This window comes from Xyrauchen texanus, chromosome 44, assembly GCF_025860055.1.
Source record: "Xyrauchen texanus isolate HMW12.3.18 chromosome 44, RBS_HiC_50CHRs, whole genome shotgun sequence".
Taxonomy (NCBI): Eukaryota; Metazoa; Chordata; class Actinopteri; order Cypriniformes; family Catostomidae; genus Xyrauchen; species Xyrauchen texanus.
Genome location: NC_068319.1, coordinates 9,738,646 through 9,756,677, shown reverse-complemented (window position 1 = coordinate 9,756,677; position 18,032 = coordinate 9,738,646). Strand labels below are relative to the sequence as shown.

The window sequence follows — 18,032 nt, the reverse complement described above, 5'->3', positions numbered from 1 at the left end:
GTGAAGAAAACAACCTTTAGCAGCAACAACACAGACATGCGTTACGTTCTTGCATTCAAAACACCTGGAGCGCAAATCAGAACTAAGTGATCTCAAGATGTGTTTAAAGATTGAGTATTAAACTATATTTTACTTGACAAAGTTACATTTCTTATTTATTGAATACATGGATTTGTTAATTTTAAACAAATTTTGTTTTGGCTGGTAGTGTACCTCGTTAGAAGATTCCCGATAAAATTAACAGCATTAGCTGGGAGAGAATTTCTTTCATGTGTAAGCAAAAGGGATATTATAACTGAAATATACCCATATGAATAGATATATAATTGGAATCCAATCTGGAATTCTGTATCAATACACAGCCCTAACCAATAATATAATTGTTGAAACATGTTTCATCCAATCACATCCCAATGGATACAATTAAGTCCAAACCTACAATATTTTTCACAGAATATCCTGTTTCACACTGAAATAGACTAAATACAATGAATTGTGAAAGCAAAGTCCTTTGTATTCATGTGTATATAAGAAAAGAAAGACTCACTGCATACTGTGTGGGGGAGGGTTCCACTGTTCTGGGTGTCCAAGCATCCAGTCAGACCAGACCTTAATGCTGGGTAGAAGCTCTCTGAGGTCAGGGGCGAAAGCAGACACGCGTACCATTCCCTCTTCATAGTCCATCTCATCAAACTCCCCCAGCTCTTCGGCAGGGATTGGCTCTAAGAGAGATAAGTTACATTCACAATGAAATGCGGTTGCAGAATTGAGCTTACCTAAAACATCTCTTTATGTGTTTCATGGGAAAAAAGGCATAAGAATTTGGAACAACATTATTCATGATGAGTGAATAATGACAGGTAAAGTTTGTGTGCCACAAGCAGCACCAAACAGAATAATGCCACCAGCGGTACCAAAATGACAAACCAAAACTTGAATTAACTCATAAGAGTGTAGTTAGAAGACTGTAAATGTCTACTCACCAGCTGGCGTTTCTTTCAGGAGTTCAGTGCAGCGTTGCACCAGCAGACCAAACATAGCTAAACCTAGAGATGTGGTCTGCTCCTCTAATACGGACCGAGATTCACCCTGCCCTTCAGCTAAATGAGAGAGAAAAAATTTCAAAAACAGTGCAAAGAAATGTGAGAAGCAAGAAAGACAAGGTAAGAGAGAATGATTCATATCAATATTATGGGTATTATACCCATATACTTAAAAAAAAAAAAAAAAAAACCTCTGATCTGTGCATTATGGATAGCGAACATGTTGATGGTGATAATCTGCAGCATACGCGTGCTGCCGAGGGGGGATGGGCTATGCTGGAGGAGGGCACGAAACTCATGCAGCACTTTACTGGCTACAGCAGGAAAACTCTCCATCCTTAGGACACAACATAATATACAAATAATATGAATTCAACATGTTTATGTGATTATGTGAGCAATGAAAGACAGTCCATTAATTAGGAAGCTGTAAAGCTAAAGATGTTCTGGAATGATTGGGCATTCAATCAAAGGTCTGTGACTGAAATTATCAACAGCAAAACAACACTAAATATAATAAAATAATAATGAACGTGTCTATATTATGACTTACCCTACTTTGGTGAAGAGCTTTCCATGAGAGTGTAAGAAACTCAGAATGAATCTCTTATTGAGCTGTAAAGAAAGAGAAACAGACATGAGGAATTGTTTATAAACAGCAGCAGAAATGGTTGCAATTACAGTGATCATTCATCATAGTAAAAATAGGTCATGATTTTTCCTCATGAAACCAACTGCTTCATAAGTGTGCAGTCACCACAGCTCGATTCATTAAACAAAATGGTCAGAAAACGGATAAATTCAGCACAGGATGAGCACCTTGTTTATCTGATCAATCTAAAATGCTCTAACTTAATTAAATCAGTTTAAAGCCTGAAGCGCCACTGATTAATGACGAATGGAGGGGCGGAAGGAGGTGAACTTTCTTAAAGTGTAAATGTGCATTTAATGGTGACGTGGGCAAATATCCAAGGTTACAGAGATGACGGCTGCCTCACGGCCCACTGACGCCCTTTTCTGCCATGGATGGGTGACTCATAGTGAGTCTCATAAACAACTCGAGATGACCTCTTCTAATGTGTGCATGTTTTTGCAAGAGCATCAGCACGTATGTCTGCCTTAGTTTGTAACAGCATTCAGCTCACAAAGTGTTTGAAATCATTTGCCTTTGTTTACACGTACAATCACAGATTGTAAACTTAGAAATACAATGTCAGAGTAGACACAAAAACGGTAATTGTAGCTATAAAATAATACATTTAACGGATCTAACTGCAGCACAATGTGCCCGACTTAGAATGTAGAGGCAAAACCTAAGCAACAAGAAGCCTGGCATCTAATTTCTTTCTTTCAGATTTCATCAAATTTACTCAACCACCAAAATAGATAAAAGGAAAATGAGGGAAATTAATGTAATGCTGCTTGAAGAACACAACCAGGCACGAAGCAACAAGTTTGCAGCTAATTTTACTAAAGTCATTTCTCTGACTTGACTAAAAGCAAAATACTGTCAAGTGCCAAAATCAGACCATATCGTATGTTAAATAAAAAGCTATGGGAGTAGTATGTAGGAATATTGAGATTACACTGTGGGTGGAACTACAAAATAAACCAAAAAAATAAAAAAGGCAAAATGACCAGCAAAATGCAACACTCCGAGGGGGTAAGGGTATGCTGAAAGAGGTCCTAAACTCATCTAGTAAAATATATTAAAATCAGCAAATCAGGCCATGACCACATTAATAAGTTTTAGCTTGAAAACGCAAATTTTTCTCTATGTTTTGGCCTTATGACAACACAGAGCGAAAACTCCCTCCTAAGTGGATACATTTGAAAACACCATCATTGCATTGTAGTGTGGACAGGGAAAACTGAGATTTTCAAAAACGAGGACATATTTGTTGTCATGTGACGCAGTCATGTGATTCATTCAACCCAAAACAATCAAGATGGCGGCTAATGCTGCAGCGGCGTTGTTGTGCCTGCTATCCACTGCTATCCTCCAATCCACTTTGATTGCTTTGTTAATAGAGCTGGGTATCGAGTTCGATACATTTTAGGCACCGACCGAATTGCCTCAAAACAATCGAGTATCGAAAATTGTGTTGTCGTTCGGTACCAAATTTCGATACCTAAGGAGTTAATCATCAACATCAGTAAGCTTGTAGCATGCTAGATGTGCCCAAATCTAAAAGTGCCGGTGATTGGCTGTACTTAGGCATCAAGGAAAAACACTAGGTTACGCCGGTTACGCCCAGAGACGCGGCTCACACGTGAGGATGTAGTGTGTATGCGTCTCAACCCCCATAGATGTTGAAAAGATCAAAAGTGTGGCTACATTTCACCAGGCCCGATGCCAACAGCGCGCAATGCAATATTTGCGACAAGATAATTGCTGCCAAGACCGGCAACACAACAAATCTGATGAAGCACTTGACAGTGCACGGAATAATCTTAAGAGCAGAAAGTTGCTCCGTCTTCGACCGCAAGCAGTCATCTTGTGGGCATAACTACCCAACACAAAATTACAAATATATAAATCAAGCAACCAACAAAATGTCTTGTTGTGGACAAGGCTAGTTAGGACAAACACTCAGATTAACATAATTTGTCACTTTAAAACAGTGCATATGATAGAGACATTGGCCTAGGATACAGATAAAAAAAATTACTGAATATTTTAAGTATGTTATATAGCTGTTAGCATCAGAAAGGAAGAGAACCAAGAAACATGTGGTAAGAAAACTGCTATTATCTAAGCACTTACATCACTGGCACTCAGATTGCCTAGCTCTGCGTCCTGCTCTGAGTCTTTACCAGATTCACTTCCAGTTGTACGAGACGTGCCTGGGTGTCCGCTCGAACAAATCCAGATCTCTACACGGGTGTCTTCCCCCCGAACCCTACGCCCCCCACTTGCATGACTTCTAAGACTACGGGTACCTCCATCTGTATCCTGCTTCAGTCTATGCTCAATCTGGTCAGCCTGAGTAGGAAAAATTAAACGTTTAATCCAGAAACTGTGAATTCCAGCGTATTCCAGTTTTAGCACACAGTAGACAGTCAAGTTTTTCCTCCAAAGACAGATTGCAAATATTTCTAAATGTGGTGGTAATGCAGTGATGTGTTAAAACTGGATTACTTAAATGAAGCAGCAGTATTAACTTATGTACCTTGCGTTTGGCTTCCTCAAACAAACTCATCAGGCTCTCTTTGGCTGTGAGGATTGGGTTACTCGCAGCTAGACTACGCATGTAATAGTAAACAGCATCGAGCTTTCGCTTCTGATAGAGAGAATGGGGGAAAAATAACTTGTTAGATTTCCATTATTAGAACACAATTTCCATTCTTCCACACAAATAGAAGGTTGAAATTATTTAGAGTAATCTAAAGTTTGGTGTTATGGTGGTGTTCTCACCGTGTACACTGCTAGCAGGGCCAGCTGGTTGTAAGGTCGCCCATTTTTCGGAGCAATCTGCTGAGCTTTCAGATACCAACTGCACATTAAACAAGAAAATTATTGCTAGAGTTGAAATCAGACAAAAACCACACAACTTAACCAAAGACCTCTCATGACAAGAAATTGGCAGATAAATAAAGATTATTATTAAAAACAAGAATTGATAGAAGAATCAATATTATACTAATTTAACTGGTCATTAGTCATAAATAAACACTTGTATCCAGTTTGATTAACTGAACATGACTCACCTGCGTGCCTTCCCATAGTTAGCAGAGTCACTGGCCTGTTCACGATATCGTGCAATATCTCCCTGACAGATCATGGAGCGCTGGGCACTGATCAAAGCATACTTCACCTGCAACAAGGTAAAAAGGATTCACACTTGTTGAACGTGTCTTTGGAACTTTCAGCTACTATTTTAAAATTGCTTGACCTAAGATGACCGATCAGTTTTTGTTCTTATAAGCTGATGGACATCAGTTAATATTTGTTTAGCTTGAAGTAATAATGTGAAGTATTTGAGGCCATTGATGGTAGCACAGACAGTAGCACTAATGATAATCATTTAAACAAACAAAGGTTTGATTCTCAAGTAAATAATCACAATATAGTGCTAGAGAACAGAAACAAATGTGTACCGTCTTGCGTAAAGGTCTTGCTCGTACAGCCATGCAGTCCATATAGTCCTCCAACTTGAACTGAAACACTGTCTGCAGCTTTTGCAGCAATGAGTCAAAGAATACTGTCCCCTAGAGCAAAAAATTTGCATTATACCTTACTTTCCTCTCTAATTAGGTCTATATAATTTAATTAATTTACTGTATATCAATCCACAAGAAACATCATCTCTTTCCCAACAATAATATATAGTTTAATTCTACCATGAAAGCCAATGGTGATGTACAATGACAATTACGAAAGGCAATGAAATAAACGTGATAGAAAGGGAAAAACAACAAACAAATTATACAATGATATTGAATTTCACAAAGAGGAATTAGACTGTTTTGTATACCTCTTCCAGTATGGACATGAGCATAGTTTTTATATTTGGGGAGGTGTCTGAGGTCTGGTCCTTCAATAACTGCCTAAAACTCTCTATCACTTGGTAGAACACATTCTTCCACAGCGCCTGGTCCAGATTCTGAGAGTCAGAGAACTCTATGTCTGTCAAAATCACCCGCTCGTATATTGTTAGGAGTTCAGCCCTGAATAAACAACAGAATAGAGCAGGAACAAGTTAGAAGACAGAAAACTGTAGTACAATGCTCACCAAAAAAGGACAATAGATGATTGGAATAACATCGCCTGGTCTGACAAATCTGGATTTCTGCAGAGGTACACAAATGGTAGGCCCACTGCAGTCTCAGTTTTCTGTTCATGGCTGACAGAAGTGGAACCTAACATTGTTTTCTACTGTTGTAGCCCATCCTGATGGTTGATGTGAACATTAACTCAAGCTCCTGACCCATATCTGCATGATTTTATATACTACAATGCTGCCACACGGCTGGCTGATTAGATAAATGCATTAATTCTGTACAAGATGTACAGGTGTACCTGATAAGGTGGCCAATGAGTGTATACACAGCTATTGAGCTAACATGCTTTGCATGTCCATAATATGTGCCGATTACACGCTGTTATTGTAATTTATGATGACACTGATATAACTACATAGATGGATGTATTAGAGTGTTAATGGGCAAAATACAGACAAAAGGATGATAAGAAAGGCACATTTTAATTTGGGCAGATGTTAATGGATTAATGGGCAGGTTAATGGGCACTTGAGAGTATGAGTAGATTTGATTCCTTTTGTAGACTAATTAAACAAACAAAAACATTGTATGACATGGTCTCTACGTGAACGATCGTACAAATGTACGTAAATTTGCACCAACTTGCAAATAACTCTATACGCCAGTGTGTTCATGTTAACTGACTGAACAGTGTAACTGAAAATATGTCAACCTCAAAGTAGTTGGAGCTGCAGGTCACACATAGAGATGATGTGGACCAATGGCAGTAAGAAGGTGTTTAGCAGCTAGTTAGATGTTTTCCTTAAAGTTCACCCAGATGAACTGTTACGAACCACCAAAATGAAAAACTAAAATTTTCTGTCCAGAAATTGTTCTAAATTGCATCACGCCCACATATAGTATCTCACAAAAGGGAGTACAGCCCTCACATTTTTGTAAATATTTGATTATATCTTTTCATGTGACAACACTGAAGAAATGACACTTTGCTGCAATGTAAAGTAGTGAGTGTACAGCTTGTATAACAGTGTACATTTGCTGTCCCCTCAAAATTACTCAACACCCCTTAGTGAATATGTCCAAATTGGGCCCAATTAGCCATTTTCCCTCCCCAGTGTCATGTGACTCGTTAGTGTTACAAGGTCTCAGGTGTGAATGGGGAGCAGGTGTGTTAAATTTGGTGTCATCGGTCTCACACTCCCTCATACTGGTCACTGGAAGTTCAACATGGCACCTCATGGCAAAGAACTCTCTGAGGATCTGAAAAAAGAATTGTTGCTCTACATAAAGATGGCCTAGGCCAGGGGTCCCCAAACTACGGCCCGCGGGCCGAATACGGCCCGCCCCCACATTTGGACCGGCCCTCTGAACAATGCCATGCAGAGAAATATTTTTACAATTTAATTTTATATATGTTTTAATCATATCATATTTGTATTTGATAATACATATTGGCTTTCAAAATAAAATTTCCCTTAGTTATAATTATTAAAGTAGCCAAATTATTTGTTACATTCACCCGGATTAACGTTCCATCGTGATCGAGCGGGTGCACGCGATCCAGCAAGAAAATTTAAAGTGACAACAAAATGGCCAAACGGTTGGGAAAGAGAAAAGTTGATTCAGAATGCAGGGTATTTAACCAAAAGTGGACAAGTGATTATTTTTTTGTTCAATGCAAAGAAATGGCTGTTTGCCTCATCTGTCAAGAAACAGTCTCCGTGTTCAAAGAATACAATCTGTGCCGACACTATGAAACCCGCCACAGAGACAAGTATGCGAGTTTACAAGGCCAAATGAGAGCAGACAAAGTGTCGAAGCTAAAAACTGGACTATCTGCTCAGCAAAATACGTTTGTACTGCAAACCCAGTTGAACCAGTCATCCATTCGAGCTAGCTTTCAGGTAGCTAAACTGATTGCAACCTGCGGTAGGCCATTCAGTGATTGTGAGTTCATAAAGAAATGTATGAATGCTGTTGCGGAGGAGGTGTGCTCCGATAAGAAAGACATCTTAAATGCGGTGAGTCTGTCCGCAAGTACAATCACCAGACGAATTGAAGAAATGGGGTATAATATGCCCAGCTGAAGGAAAAAGTGAAAGAATTAGATTTTTTTGCATTAGCGCTGGATGAAAGTAATGACGTGCAGGACACGGCACAGCTGCTCATTCTTATTCGTGGAGTTAGATCAAACTTTGAAGTGTCCGAGGAGCTGGCAGCCCTAAAAAGTCTCAAAGGTACTACGACAGGGGAGGATATTTTTGGTAAAGTGTGCCAAACGATAGAAGAGTTGGATCTAGACTGGTCTAAGCTGGCCAGCATCACGACTGACGGAGCTCCTTGTATGGTTGGCGCGTCAAGGGGACTGATAGGACGCATGAATAGAGAAATGGAGGAAAGAGGTCTCACAAGTACACTGCCTAATTCACCAGCAAGCACTGTGCTGCAAAGTTCTGAAGTGGGAATCGATTATGAAAGTGGTGGTGTCATGCATAAACTTCATCAGAGCAAACGGACTTAAACACAGGCAGTTCCAAGTCTTTCTGTCCGAGCTAGAGTCTTCTCACGGAGATGTGCTTTACCACACAGAAGTCCGATGGTTAAGCCAGGGGCAGAGTTTTGAGGCGTTTTTACGAGCTGTTACCCGAAATCAATGTTTTTCTTCTGACAAAGGGCAAAACTGTCCTAGAACTGATCGACACAAAATGGAAATGGGACCTCACCTTTTTAACAGATGTGACAGAAATGTTGAATGGCCTCAACGTGCAGCTCCAAGGCAAGAGGAAACTAATATGTGACATGTATTCCCACATAAAAGCATTTGAGGTGAAACTAGCACTGCTTGTGGGACAAGTGCAAAAGCAAGACTTCACCCATCTCCCTGTTACCCAAAGCCTCTCAGCTGAGAAACCAGTGGTCCCATTCCCAGCTGAAAAGTCAGTGGAAGCGCTGGAAATGCTGAAGGCGGAGTTTGATGTGCGATTCCGTGAGCTACATGTCCACGCTAAAGAAATCCACCTTTTTCAGAACCCTTTTGCTGCTGACATTGACGAAGCCCTGCCTTCTTATCAGTTTGAGTTGGCTGAGTTACAGAACTGTGATGTTCTGAAAGACGCGTTTAAGCCCAACAGTCTCATTTAATTCTATACTGCCCTCCCTAACGAGACCTACCCAAACATCAGAAGGAATGCAACGAAGATGTCCACACTTTTTGGCAGCACGTATATCTGTGAGCAAACCTTTTCACGCATGAAACTGATGAAAAATCCGATGAGATCAAGACTCACTGATGAACATTTGCATCAGTCTTTGAGACTGGCTGTGACAGGAATGGAACCTGACATTGGACTTCTCACCAGCCAGAAACAAGCCCACAGTTCACACTGATTAGCCTAATACGCATGAGTAAGTAAATAATTTGATTTCAATAGCAATGAATATGAAAAAATGTCATTACGATAGTAATAATGCTCTTTTAATAGGCTATATATCACTTGATATGTATGGTGCATAAATAATAAATGAATCTAGCATTAGGAGGCATAATAATGTAAATCCATTTAAAATCATAATAAAATCTCCACAATAAATCACTCCGGCCCATGCCATTTTCTGTTAGACTACGGCCCTCCATTATAGAAAGGAAAAATGATGTGGCCCTCATAGAAAAAAGTTTGGGGACCCCTGGCCTAGGCTATAAGAAGATTGCCAAGACCCTGACACTTCCACTCAGAACAGGCCTCGCCATGGTCGACCAAAGAAGTTGAGTGCATGTGCTCAGCATCAAGTCCAGAGGTTGTCTTTGGGAAATAGACGTATGAGTGCTGCCAGCATTGCTGCAGAGGTTGAAGGGGGGGGGGGGTCAGCCTGTCAGTGCTCAGACCATACGCCACACACTGCATCAAATTGGTCTGCATGGCTGTCGTCCCAGAAGGAAGCCTCTTCTAAAAATGATGCACAAGAAAGCCCACAAACAGTTTGCTGAAGACAAGCAGACTACTGGAACCATGTCCTGTGGTCTGATGAGACCAAGATAAACTTATTTGGTTCAGATGGTGTCAAGCGTGTGGCGGAAACAGTCAAGCATGGTGGTGGGAGTGTCATGGTCTGGGACTGCATGAGTACTGCCGGCACTGGGGAGCTACAGTTCACTGAGGGAACCATGAATGCCAACACATACTGTGACACACTGAAGCAGAGCATGATCCCCTCCCTTCGGAGACTGGGCCGCAGGGCAGTATTTCAGCATGATAACGAACCCATACACACCTCCAAGACAACCACTGCCTTGCTAAAGAAGCTGAGGGTGAAGGTGATGGACTGGCCAAGCAGGCTTAAAATGTCTAAAACAATTCAAATTTAAAACAAAATTTCTCCTTCAATGAAATCTGTATGCAACAAAGTGATGTACAATTTCTCCTGGCTCAGCTAATTATCTCTAATGTGATCACACCCACGGATAGAGGGCACAATTCATACAGTAATGTGCTGAGACGATCAATGCAAATGGTAAACGTCCCCGACTGTGCCTTAAAAACAAAGTTCATTCACTTTTCTGCACATTTGAAAGACAGCACAATACAAAAGTGAGAAAACTCCTGGCTAGTGATGAAGAGTTAAAATTTGCCTCAGAAGAAGAGCGGGACTCCGATGAACCGATGTATTTTAAAGAGAGACTTGATTCAGCCAAGGATACAATTTCGGACGAGCAAGTCATTTAGTTTTCATTAGTTGACATGCTATTTTATATAAACGTGTACATATTTTACTAGTGGGACTGTTTCCAGACTTGCCAGCCAGGATTCAAAGTAATGAAATTTGAAATATGTCCTAATAAGCAAGTTTAGTTACATTTAATTGCTGTTTCGGCTAAAGCAGGTATTTAAATTGTATGCTGTATGATATAGCCTAAATATGATACAAAAATAATATGAATGTTTAGATTATATTTTAAATAGTGTTTATGCTGCCTCATTATCATCAACAAAGCTTGTGCTTGCAAATATGTGTTCAGGATAAATGAGTAAAATGCACTTTAAATATGCCCATATTAGCAAATCAGCATAATGATTTCTGAAGTATCATGTGACATATCATGTGCAATGAAAATTCAGCTTTGATCACAAATTGCATTTTACAATATATTCAAATAGAAAACTGTTCTTTTAAATTGTAAAAATAGTTCACAATATCAATCAAATAAATGCAGTTTTGGTGAGCAGAAGTGAGTTCTTTTAAATGGTAGTGTAGTTCTAAAATTAAGTCTTTATCTAAAGAAAATGTATAGTCGGATTACTTTTAACTTAAAACTTGATTTTGATCATTCATTGTCTTTGTCACATTCCTCATTGATAGGAGGGGTCTTTTGTCTCCTTAGGTGTGAAATACAATCAATATTCATGAGTTCATGCCTCCTCGCATATGACCTTTCTAACACTAAAAGTGTCTTACAAAAGTAAAATGTATGTATGAATGAGTGATCAGGATGGTTTTCACATAATTTTGTAGCTAAAACTCTAGGCTACAAGATCCAGTTCTCAAAAGGCTTATGGACAAATGTTGAGTATTTGTTATATGGCCTTATTTCAATGACTTAATTTAGTTTTTTCAAAAACCATGCATAAACGTTTTCTCAAAAACACAAACATGTACACACATATTGCTCACATATTATTGTAGCCCAGTTTGTGCTGAATAGTGTTATCAGACTTTAGCCATTAATGTTTTTAAGCAACTGAAAAAAGCACAAATGTCAAGGCACGTCAAAACTTCTCCATGGCCCAAAACACCCTCAGACCCCAGAGGGTTAAGGCTACTAAAATGTCAGAAAAAATATTACGAGATGGTACTCAAAGTTCATGGTGCAAATTCCAATCTTCAAAATGGAACACTCATATTCTCATATAATCCATTTCATAAGCACACTCAGTTAAATTCTTACTCACCTGAGCTGGGCCATCCTCTCCAGTCCCTCCAGGCTCAGTCTGTCCCGGGACAACAGGTTACTGAGCTGCAGCTCTTGACTGTCAGCCAAACGCAGCAACTTTCCCAGCTCCCCTCTGGTTTGCACCTCTGCCTCTTCAGGGGTGAGAGAGGACCCCCCTGAAGGGGGGTAAGCTTGCCCACCTTGCCCATAGGGTCCATAAAAAGACAGTATAGCAGAGGCAGGATACATCCCATTAGAAACAGGTATTTGGTAGGGAATGTGATACGGGTATGGATAACGTGGAGGGGTGTTCAGGGAATCGGCAGTTATGGGATAACCGTATGGGTTGTCGGAATTCTGGAATTTGTAGTAACCCATCGCAGCAGCTTGCTGATTTTGCAAGTACTCCCCCTGGCGGACTGGAGGACTTCCAGCAGTTTCGTCGTCAGTGTCTAGGAAGTGCAAGGGCCCACATCCACCCTGCTGAAAGTACAAAGCCTGCTGGAGAGATGCATTCTGAGATGGTTTGCTTGACACAAGAGCTGGTTTCTTATCTGGGTTATTTGGGTCCCAAAGGCGTCTTGTTCCACCTCCACGGCCCCCTCTTCCTCTGCTCAGACCCATTCCACCTCTCATTCCACCAAGCTGAGGGCCAGGCTCAGGGGCCATAGTCAGATCGGTGTGGGCAGGAAGTACCAGGATGCCCCTTCCATGACCTCCTGGGTTTTGTTTTTTACGGCTTGCTTGTTCCTCCCTGGCACCCAAGGATGTGCTTGAATACTTCTGCAAAGACACTCTCAAAATTCCTCCTCGACCACAAGATGCTCTTTGGCCTCTACCGCCCCCTTCAAGACCCCTGTGAGAGCTCCTTGTGTCTTCAGCATCTCGATCTCTCAAATCTCTTCTATCTTCTCTCTCCCAGGCCTCATTTTCCTCCAGCGAGTCAGTGGACGACAAGGTTAGAGCTGTCCTTCTCCTCTGACGGGCCTGGCTTCCTCGGACAAACTCCCTCTGTCCAGATGTCCTCTCTGTAGTGCGTACCGCAGACTCCATTTTTGCACCCTCCGACCTCCGTCTCTCAGCCTCAGCTAGCCCATCCATACTGGTCCCACTACTGGCCGAACTTGTACTGTAGGTGCGATTTCGAGGTCGTCGGACATCCGACTGAGAGTAGCGCTTTGGAGCAGAGTAGACCGTGTTTAAATCTGTTCCTTCAGACTTTTTTCCTCTCTCTGCACCCTTAAATTTCAATCTGTTGCCTCTTTGTTTTTCGTGGTTAAGATTCTGGTCATGGCTTCCTTCCTTTGCACCTACATTTCTCTGTCGTCTTCCCTCTGGTCTTTTACCCTTCTCTTGCTCATATTGAGCAGTCTCAGAGCCTCTTCCTCCTACCTCTCCTTCCTCTTTCTTAGGAAATACATAGTTGCTTCCTTTCTCCTTTCCTGCTCTGAGTTTCCCATTTCCTTTCTCTTTTTTTTGGTCCTCTCCCATCCCTGCTTGGACTCTTCGTCCTTCTCTACTAGGTTTTCTCCTGTGAGGACCATCCTGCCCACCTTCCTCTCTATTTTTCTCAGACTCTTCTACTACTTGGCCACTGATACTGAGATTATTGATGTTACCAGTTATACTCTCAACATTACTCTCGCTGATGCTTGCAGAGGGGGAGTCTACGCTTCCTTTGGATTTTTTTCCTTGATCTTGCTTTTTCCTGTTATCTTTCTCTCGTCTGTTTCTCCACTTTTCCTCTTTCTCCTTCACTTCCTCCAGAGGTAAATTCTTACTAGCATCTTTTTCCACTGATTTACCACCCACTGCTTCCTCTTTCCTTTTCTCCTCTTTGGTGACCCCGTCTAGTACCTTGTTGGTCCCAGTCTCTCTGTTTCCCTGAGACCTTCGCCCTCCTGGTTGATATATCTCACGGTCAGGTTTACGCATCTTTCGAGACTGCTTCGGAGACCTGGATGTACTAGCACTGGCACTGTCACTGCTTTTAACAGCGTTTCCATCCACAAGTTCTTTAGGATTATAATCCTTTGTCTCATGCTGACTGTCATTTGGGAAATTTTCACTGTCTATGCCAAGGTTGTGAGAGCATCCAGGACTGGTTGGTGAGTTGTCAGGCCTTTTCATGTCGTTTTCAGAACTGCAATCTCCTTGTGGGTGCATGCTATCCGAAAAGGCAATGTGTGCGTCTCTTACGCTGTCCTTGTGTCTGTGTGACTGAGCACCGCCAGGTTTGTATCGCTGCAGGTCTGGACGCTTACAGTCTCGTTGGTGTTGTTTCTTACCCTCCTTTTGCAATTCTGAGAAAAACAAATAAACGCAGAAAAACAACACTCATAATACATTTTACTTTTGTAATGTGTTGTATTTCTGAGTGAAACATGATATAAAAGGAAAAAAAATGGACAGGATAGAACTTGATTTTATCGATCAGGAATTAATTGTCTAGTAAAATAGAAGTCTCCACATGACAGACGGTTGGAGGGAAGGGGTTGAAAAAAATGATAGGACCCAGTGATGTCAACCGATAAGCAAAGTTATTTCAAAGACAGTGAAATGTATTACGTGTTGATTAAAAAGATTTCCAAAAAATTGTTTTTACTTAATAATACTAAACCAAATTATTCACATTAAAGGAATATTTCAGGTTTAATACAAGTTTAGTTTGATCAACAGCATTTGAAGCATAACATTGATCATCCCTTGTTTATTTTAAGTTCGCAGTAATGAACTTACAATGAAGATGAATGGGGCAGTCAATAAAATTTAAATTTCAAAAGTATAGCCACAAGGTATAAACATTATATGTGTTAACATGTTTTAATGTCATAATGTTTTGCATTGATTTTAGTTAGATAAAATGACTATTGACATAATAAAATGTGCTGTGGCATTATTAGGGGTGTGCTGAATGACTAATTTCACTGACGTTTAAACAGAATTTTTTAAGTCGATTAGTCTAGAAAGAACCAACCTTCAAAGTAAAAAAAAAAAAAAGAAGTGCTTGTGAACCATTTAAAATACTTTATCTATTCCAAATCCGTAGCTAAATTCCACTGAAAAGGGACATTTATCTGCAAAGTGCTTGCCTTGCATTACGATCATTATATATTAAATAGAGAACATGACACACATTCACTGAATCAACATTAGTGAATATTTAACAGGCATATTTATTGAAAACAATGAATAGTAGTGCAGGACCAAGAGCAACCCAGCCTGTTCTAAACAGAAAATAAAACAACGTAAAATAAAATATAAATAATATAAAAAGTAAATAAAAGAAAGTTTAACCCGTTAAGCAGTTAGCACTTCAATGAAAATAAAGTCATTTTCTAGGCTTACTCTAAAATACATTTTTGATGAGCGAAATTAACATGTCGTCATGGTAAAGACGGTACCTGACTCACCTGAGGCAGCTATCCTGCACTTGAAATAGCCTGCACAGCAGAAAAATAATGTACAAGCATGCACAGATGTAGTCTCAAATGTGAAAACAACCATAGGGACTTTAAAACGTTTGGAAATCCAATTCCCGTACCACCACCGAAGTGATTTCTTAACTACTTTGCTGAGTTTGCTTGTCTAGCGACTGCGCCACAAGTGAAAGAGGGAAGAAGCACACGCAGCCTGAGGTGAAATGAAACTTTCTATTTGCTCCAGATATCCCCTTTTTTATATATTGTCCCCAATTTGGAATGCCCAATTCCCAGTGCGCTCTAGGTCCTTGTGGTGGTGTAGTGACTCGCCTCAATTTGGGTGGGTGGCAGAGAATGAATCTCAGTTGCCTCCACGTCTGAGACGTCAATCCGCATATCTTATGATGTGGAGCGCAATACCGTGGAGACATGCACCCCACCGAGAGTGAACCACATTATAGTGATCACGAGGAGGTTACCCCATGTGACTCTACGCTCCCTAGCAAATGGGCCAATTTGGTTGCTTAGGAGACCTGGCTGGAGTACTCAGCACACCCTGGATTCAAACTTGTGACTCCAGGGGTGGTAGTCAGTGTATTTAATTGCTGAGCTACCCAGGCCCCCATCAGATATGCTCTTTTTAAAATAATATTTGTATTATTAATACTCTTTAAAATAGGTAACATTAATATGACAGTATTTTAAGCACAGCCTCTGTAAAAATATAAAGCCAAACGTAAATGTGCAAAAATGCTGATCAGTTTAATCGGGGGAAATATTAACCAACTAGCAGGGGTGATTAAGTAGTTTTTCACAGGAATTGTACTTTTTTTTTTTTTTTAAGTAGTTTAAAAAATGTTAGTTTCACTTTTACTTGAGTACATTTTAAGTGCTGTAACTGTACTTATACTGCGCTATTTTCCCTCCATCTGTGTTCGCTACTTCCCTGTCCTGATTTTATTTACGGCAACTGTAGATCTGGCACCAACTGCTATGGATGTGGAGGATGCCTCAAGCACAGTTCAACACCTGCCGGCTGCACATGACTGTAGCTGTGTGCTGTTTGATTGACAGGCGGCTAATGTTTGTGCGCTACTGTAGGTGCGCTTGAATGGTTAAATACACTTTATAATTACTCCAATGCCCATCTTGGTGAGGCATTAATGTAAACACAGTCGGTGTAGTCTAAAGTGAACGTAAACAGTGGAACAAAAAGCGTATTTGCATCAAAATGGACTTTAAGTGTACATGTAATCGAACAGAGCACTGTCTAGTAGGCTGTCATATAAACTATATTTTTTTAATAATATTGTTTTTTTTATTTTATAAAACTGGCCCCTGATGTAGTGTGTGTTAATTTTTATAATTAAAAAAAACAGGAAAGTAGCTGAGATATTCTGCAAAAAAAAAGTGTGTTCTGCTTAAGAAATAATAAGTAACGGTACTTTTACTTTAATATTTTTTTCAGTACTCTTTCCACCCCTGCCAACTAGTAATTCCAGTGCCGACTAGCAGGATCAGAACCGTTTAGTCGACTAGTCTCACACATCCCTAATATTATGGCAATAAAGTTGTAATATTGGATATAACTTAATACTTTAAGTTTACAAGTGATTTTATCATACTAAAATCATGTGAACACATGTACTGTTTTCGTCTTGTGGCTATACTTTTCAAAAAGTGTGTATTTGAATGTTTATGGACTGGCTCCATTCACTTCAATTGTAAGTGCCTCATTGTAACTCTTTTTTTAAACTTTTATTTTTGTAATAAATGAGGGATGAGTTGAAAATATTTTTGGTGGTAATCAATCAACATTATGCCACAAATGCTGTCAATTGAGCTTAACTTGTAATGAACCCAGAATATATTCTTTAAAACCTGGTACGTGTATTAAGACAGTCACATTTTAATTTACAAGTTATAATGACAATCTTTAGAAAACCTTATGATTATGTCTAGTGCATAATTTATTTTGGTACTTAAAAAAAAGGTACGTATCAAGCATGTATTCAAGTTTAGAATGAGATCACAACATACTGTGTGATGCTTTTAGTGATCAAAAACAAAAATAATAAAATATGCTGTTGCTATGGCATACAAGGAAAACAACCTGTTGCATGCGCTCTAGATTAACCCAGCATAAGAAATTAACTATACACACAAACAAGGACCGCAATAATCAACTAGCGATTTGAAGTTAAAGAGTCGGGGTTGAACAGTTGGCTATACATAAACTCACCTCTTAAATCTACCCCATACATGCCGCCTTCTAGAACAGAATTAGAGTTAACCTTAAGCTTCCTTCTTTGCCCAATTTAAGAATCGTATCACTTAAATGTTTAGTTTAAGTTACGTGACGCTGCAATTGTGCAAGCTAGATATGTTATCGTGGAAAATAGTTAAACGTTTTTAAAACGAGCGCCCTTTAACCCGCATGAGCAAAGACTGTTTTGAATTATTATGCTAGCTAGCTATTAGCCAACTGAAGCATAAGTTTGCCGTCACATTTCAAAAATGAACTTGTGTCAAACTATAAGTTTGCTTACTTGTTAAAGAATTTTATAGGGGCTCCTGACCTTTTAAATGGTCGTCGTGTGAGGTGAAATTCGACGCTTCCGCTCGGAGCTCCGCAGCTGAAATTCGTACTCTCTCCAACTCGTCCGCCATTTTCGTTGGAACCAAACACAAACACACAGTAGCTCGGTAAGTCCAAAAAACTTCCCCATAACGCGTTTAGAAATTGACATTTCCGCCCGTCGAGATTTGCCCTCGGGAACTGATTTTCAGGGGCATTGTGAGAGGGCATCTTTTTTTTTTAATTCAGACCATTTAAAACAGAAACTGTGTGTCATATTTTTATGTCATTCAATTTACTTGATTCATTAATACAAATCCTCAAGATTGAGTATGTAT

The 18,032-nt window shown here is 39.9% G+C and overlaps 1 protein-coding gene across 2 annotated transcripts in view; it reads right to left on the bottom strand.

Annotated features, from left to right (window-relative positions):
* LOC127636603 (telomerase-binding protein EST1A-like) overlaps positions 1–17,802 on the bottom strand; it is a 30,719-nt gene extending 12,917 nt beyond the window's left edge. The window contains exons 1-12 of one of the 2 annotated variants that reach the window (XM_052117242.1): positions 17,666–17,802; positions 11,714–13,997; positions 5,522–5,714; positions 5,145–5,255; positions 4,755–4,861; positions 4,462–4,540; positions 4,217–4,327; positions 3,811–4,029; positions 1,597–1,658; positions 1,235–1,380; positions 984–1,100; positions 548–722 (exon numbers count right to left, since the gene is read on the bottom strand). In XM_052117242.1, coding sequence (XP_051973202.1) covers positions 548–722; positions 984–1,100; positions 1,235–1,380; positions 1,597–1,658; positions 3,811–4,029; positions 4,217–4,327; positions 4,462–4,540; positions 4,755–4,861; positions 5,145–5,255; positions 5,522–5,714; positions 11,714–13,860 — 3,467 coding nt within the window. In that variant the 5' untranslated portion in view covers positions 13,861–13,997; positions 17,666–17,802. The remainder of the gene's footprint in view (positions 1–547; positions 723–983; positions 1,101–1,234; positions 1,381–1,596; positions 1,659–3,810; positions 4,030–4,216; positions 4,328–4,461; positions 4,541–4,754; positions 4,862–5,144; positions 5,256–5,521; positions 5,715–11,713; positions 13,998–17,665) is intronic. The other variant, XM_052117241.1, reaches the window with a different exon arrangement.
* Positions 17,803–18,032: the final 230 nt, after the last annotated feature.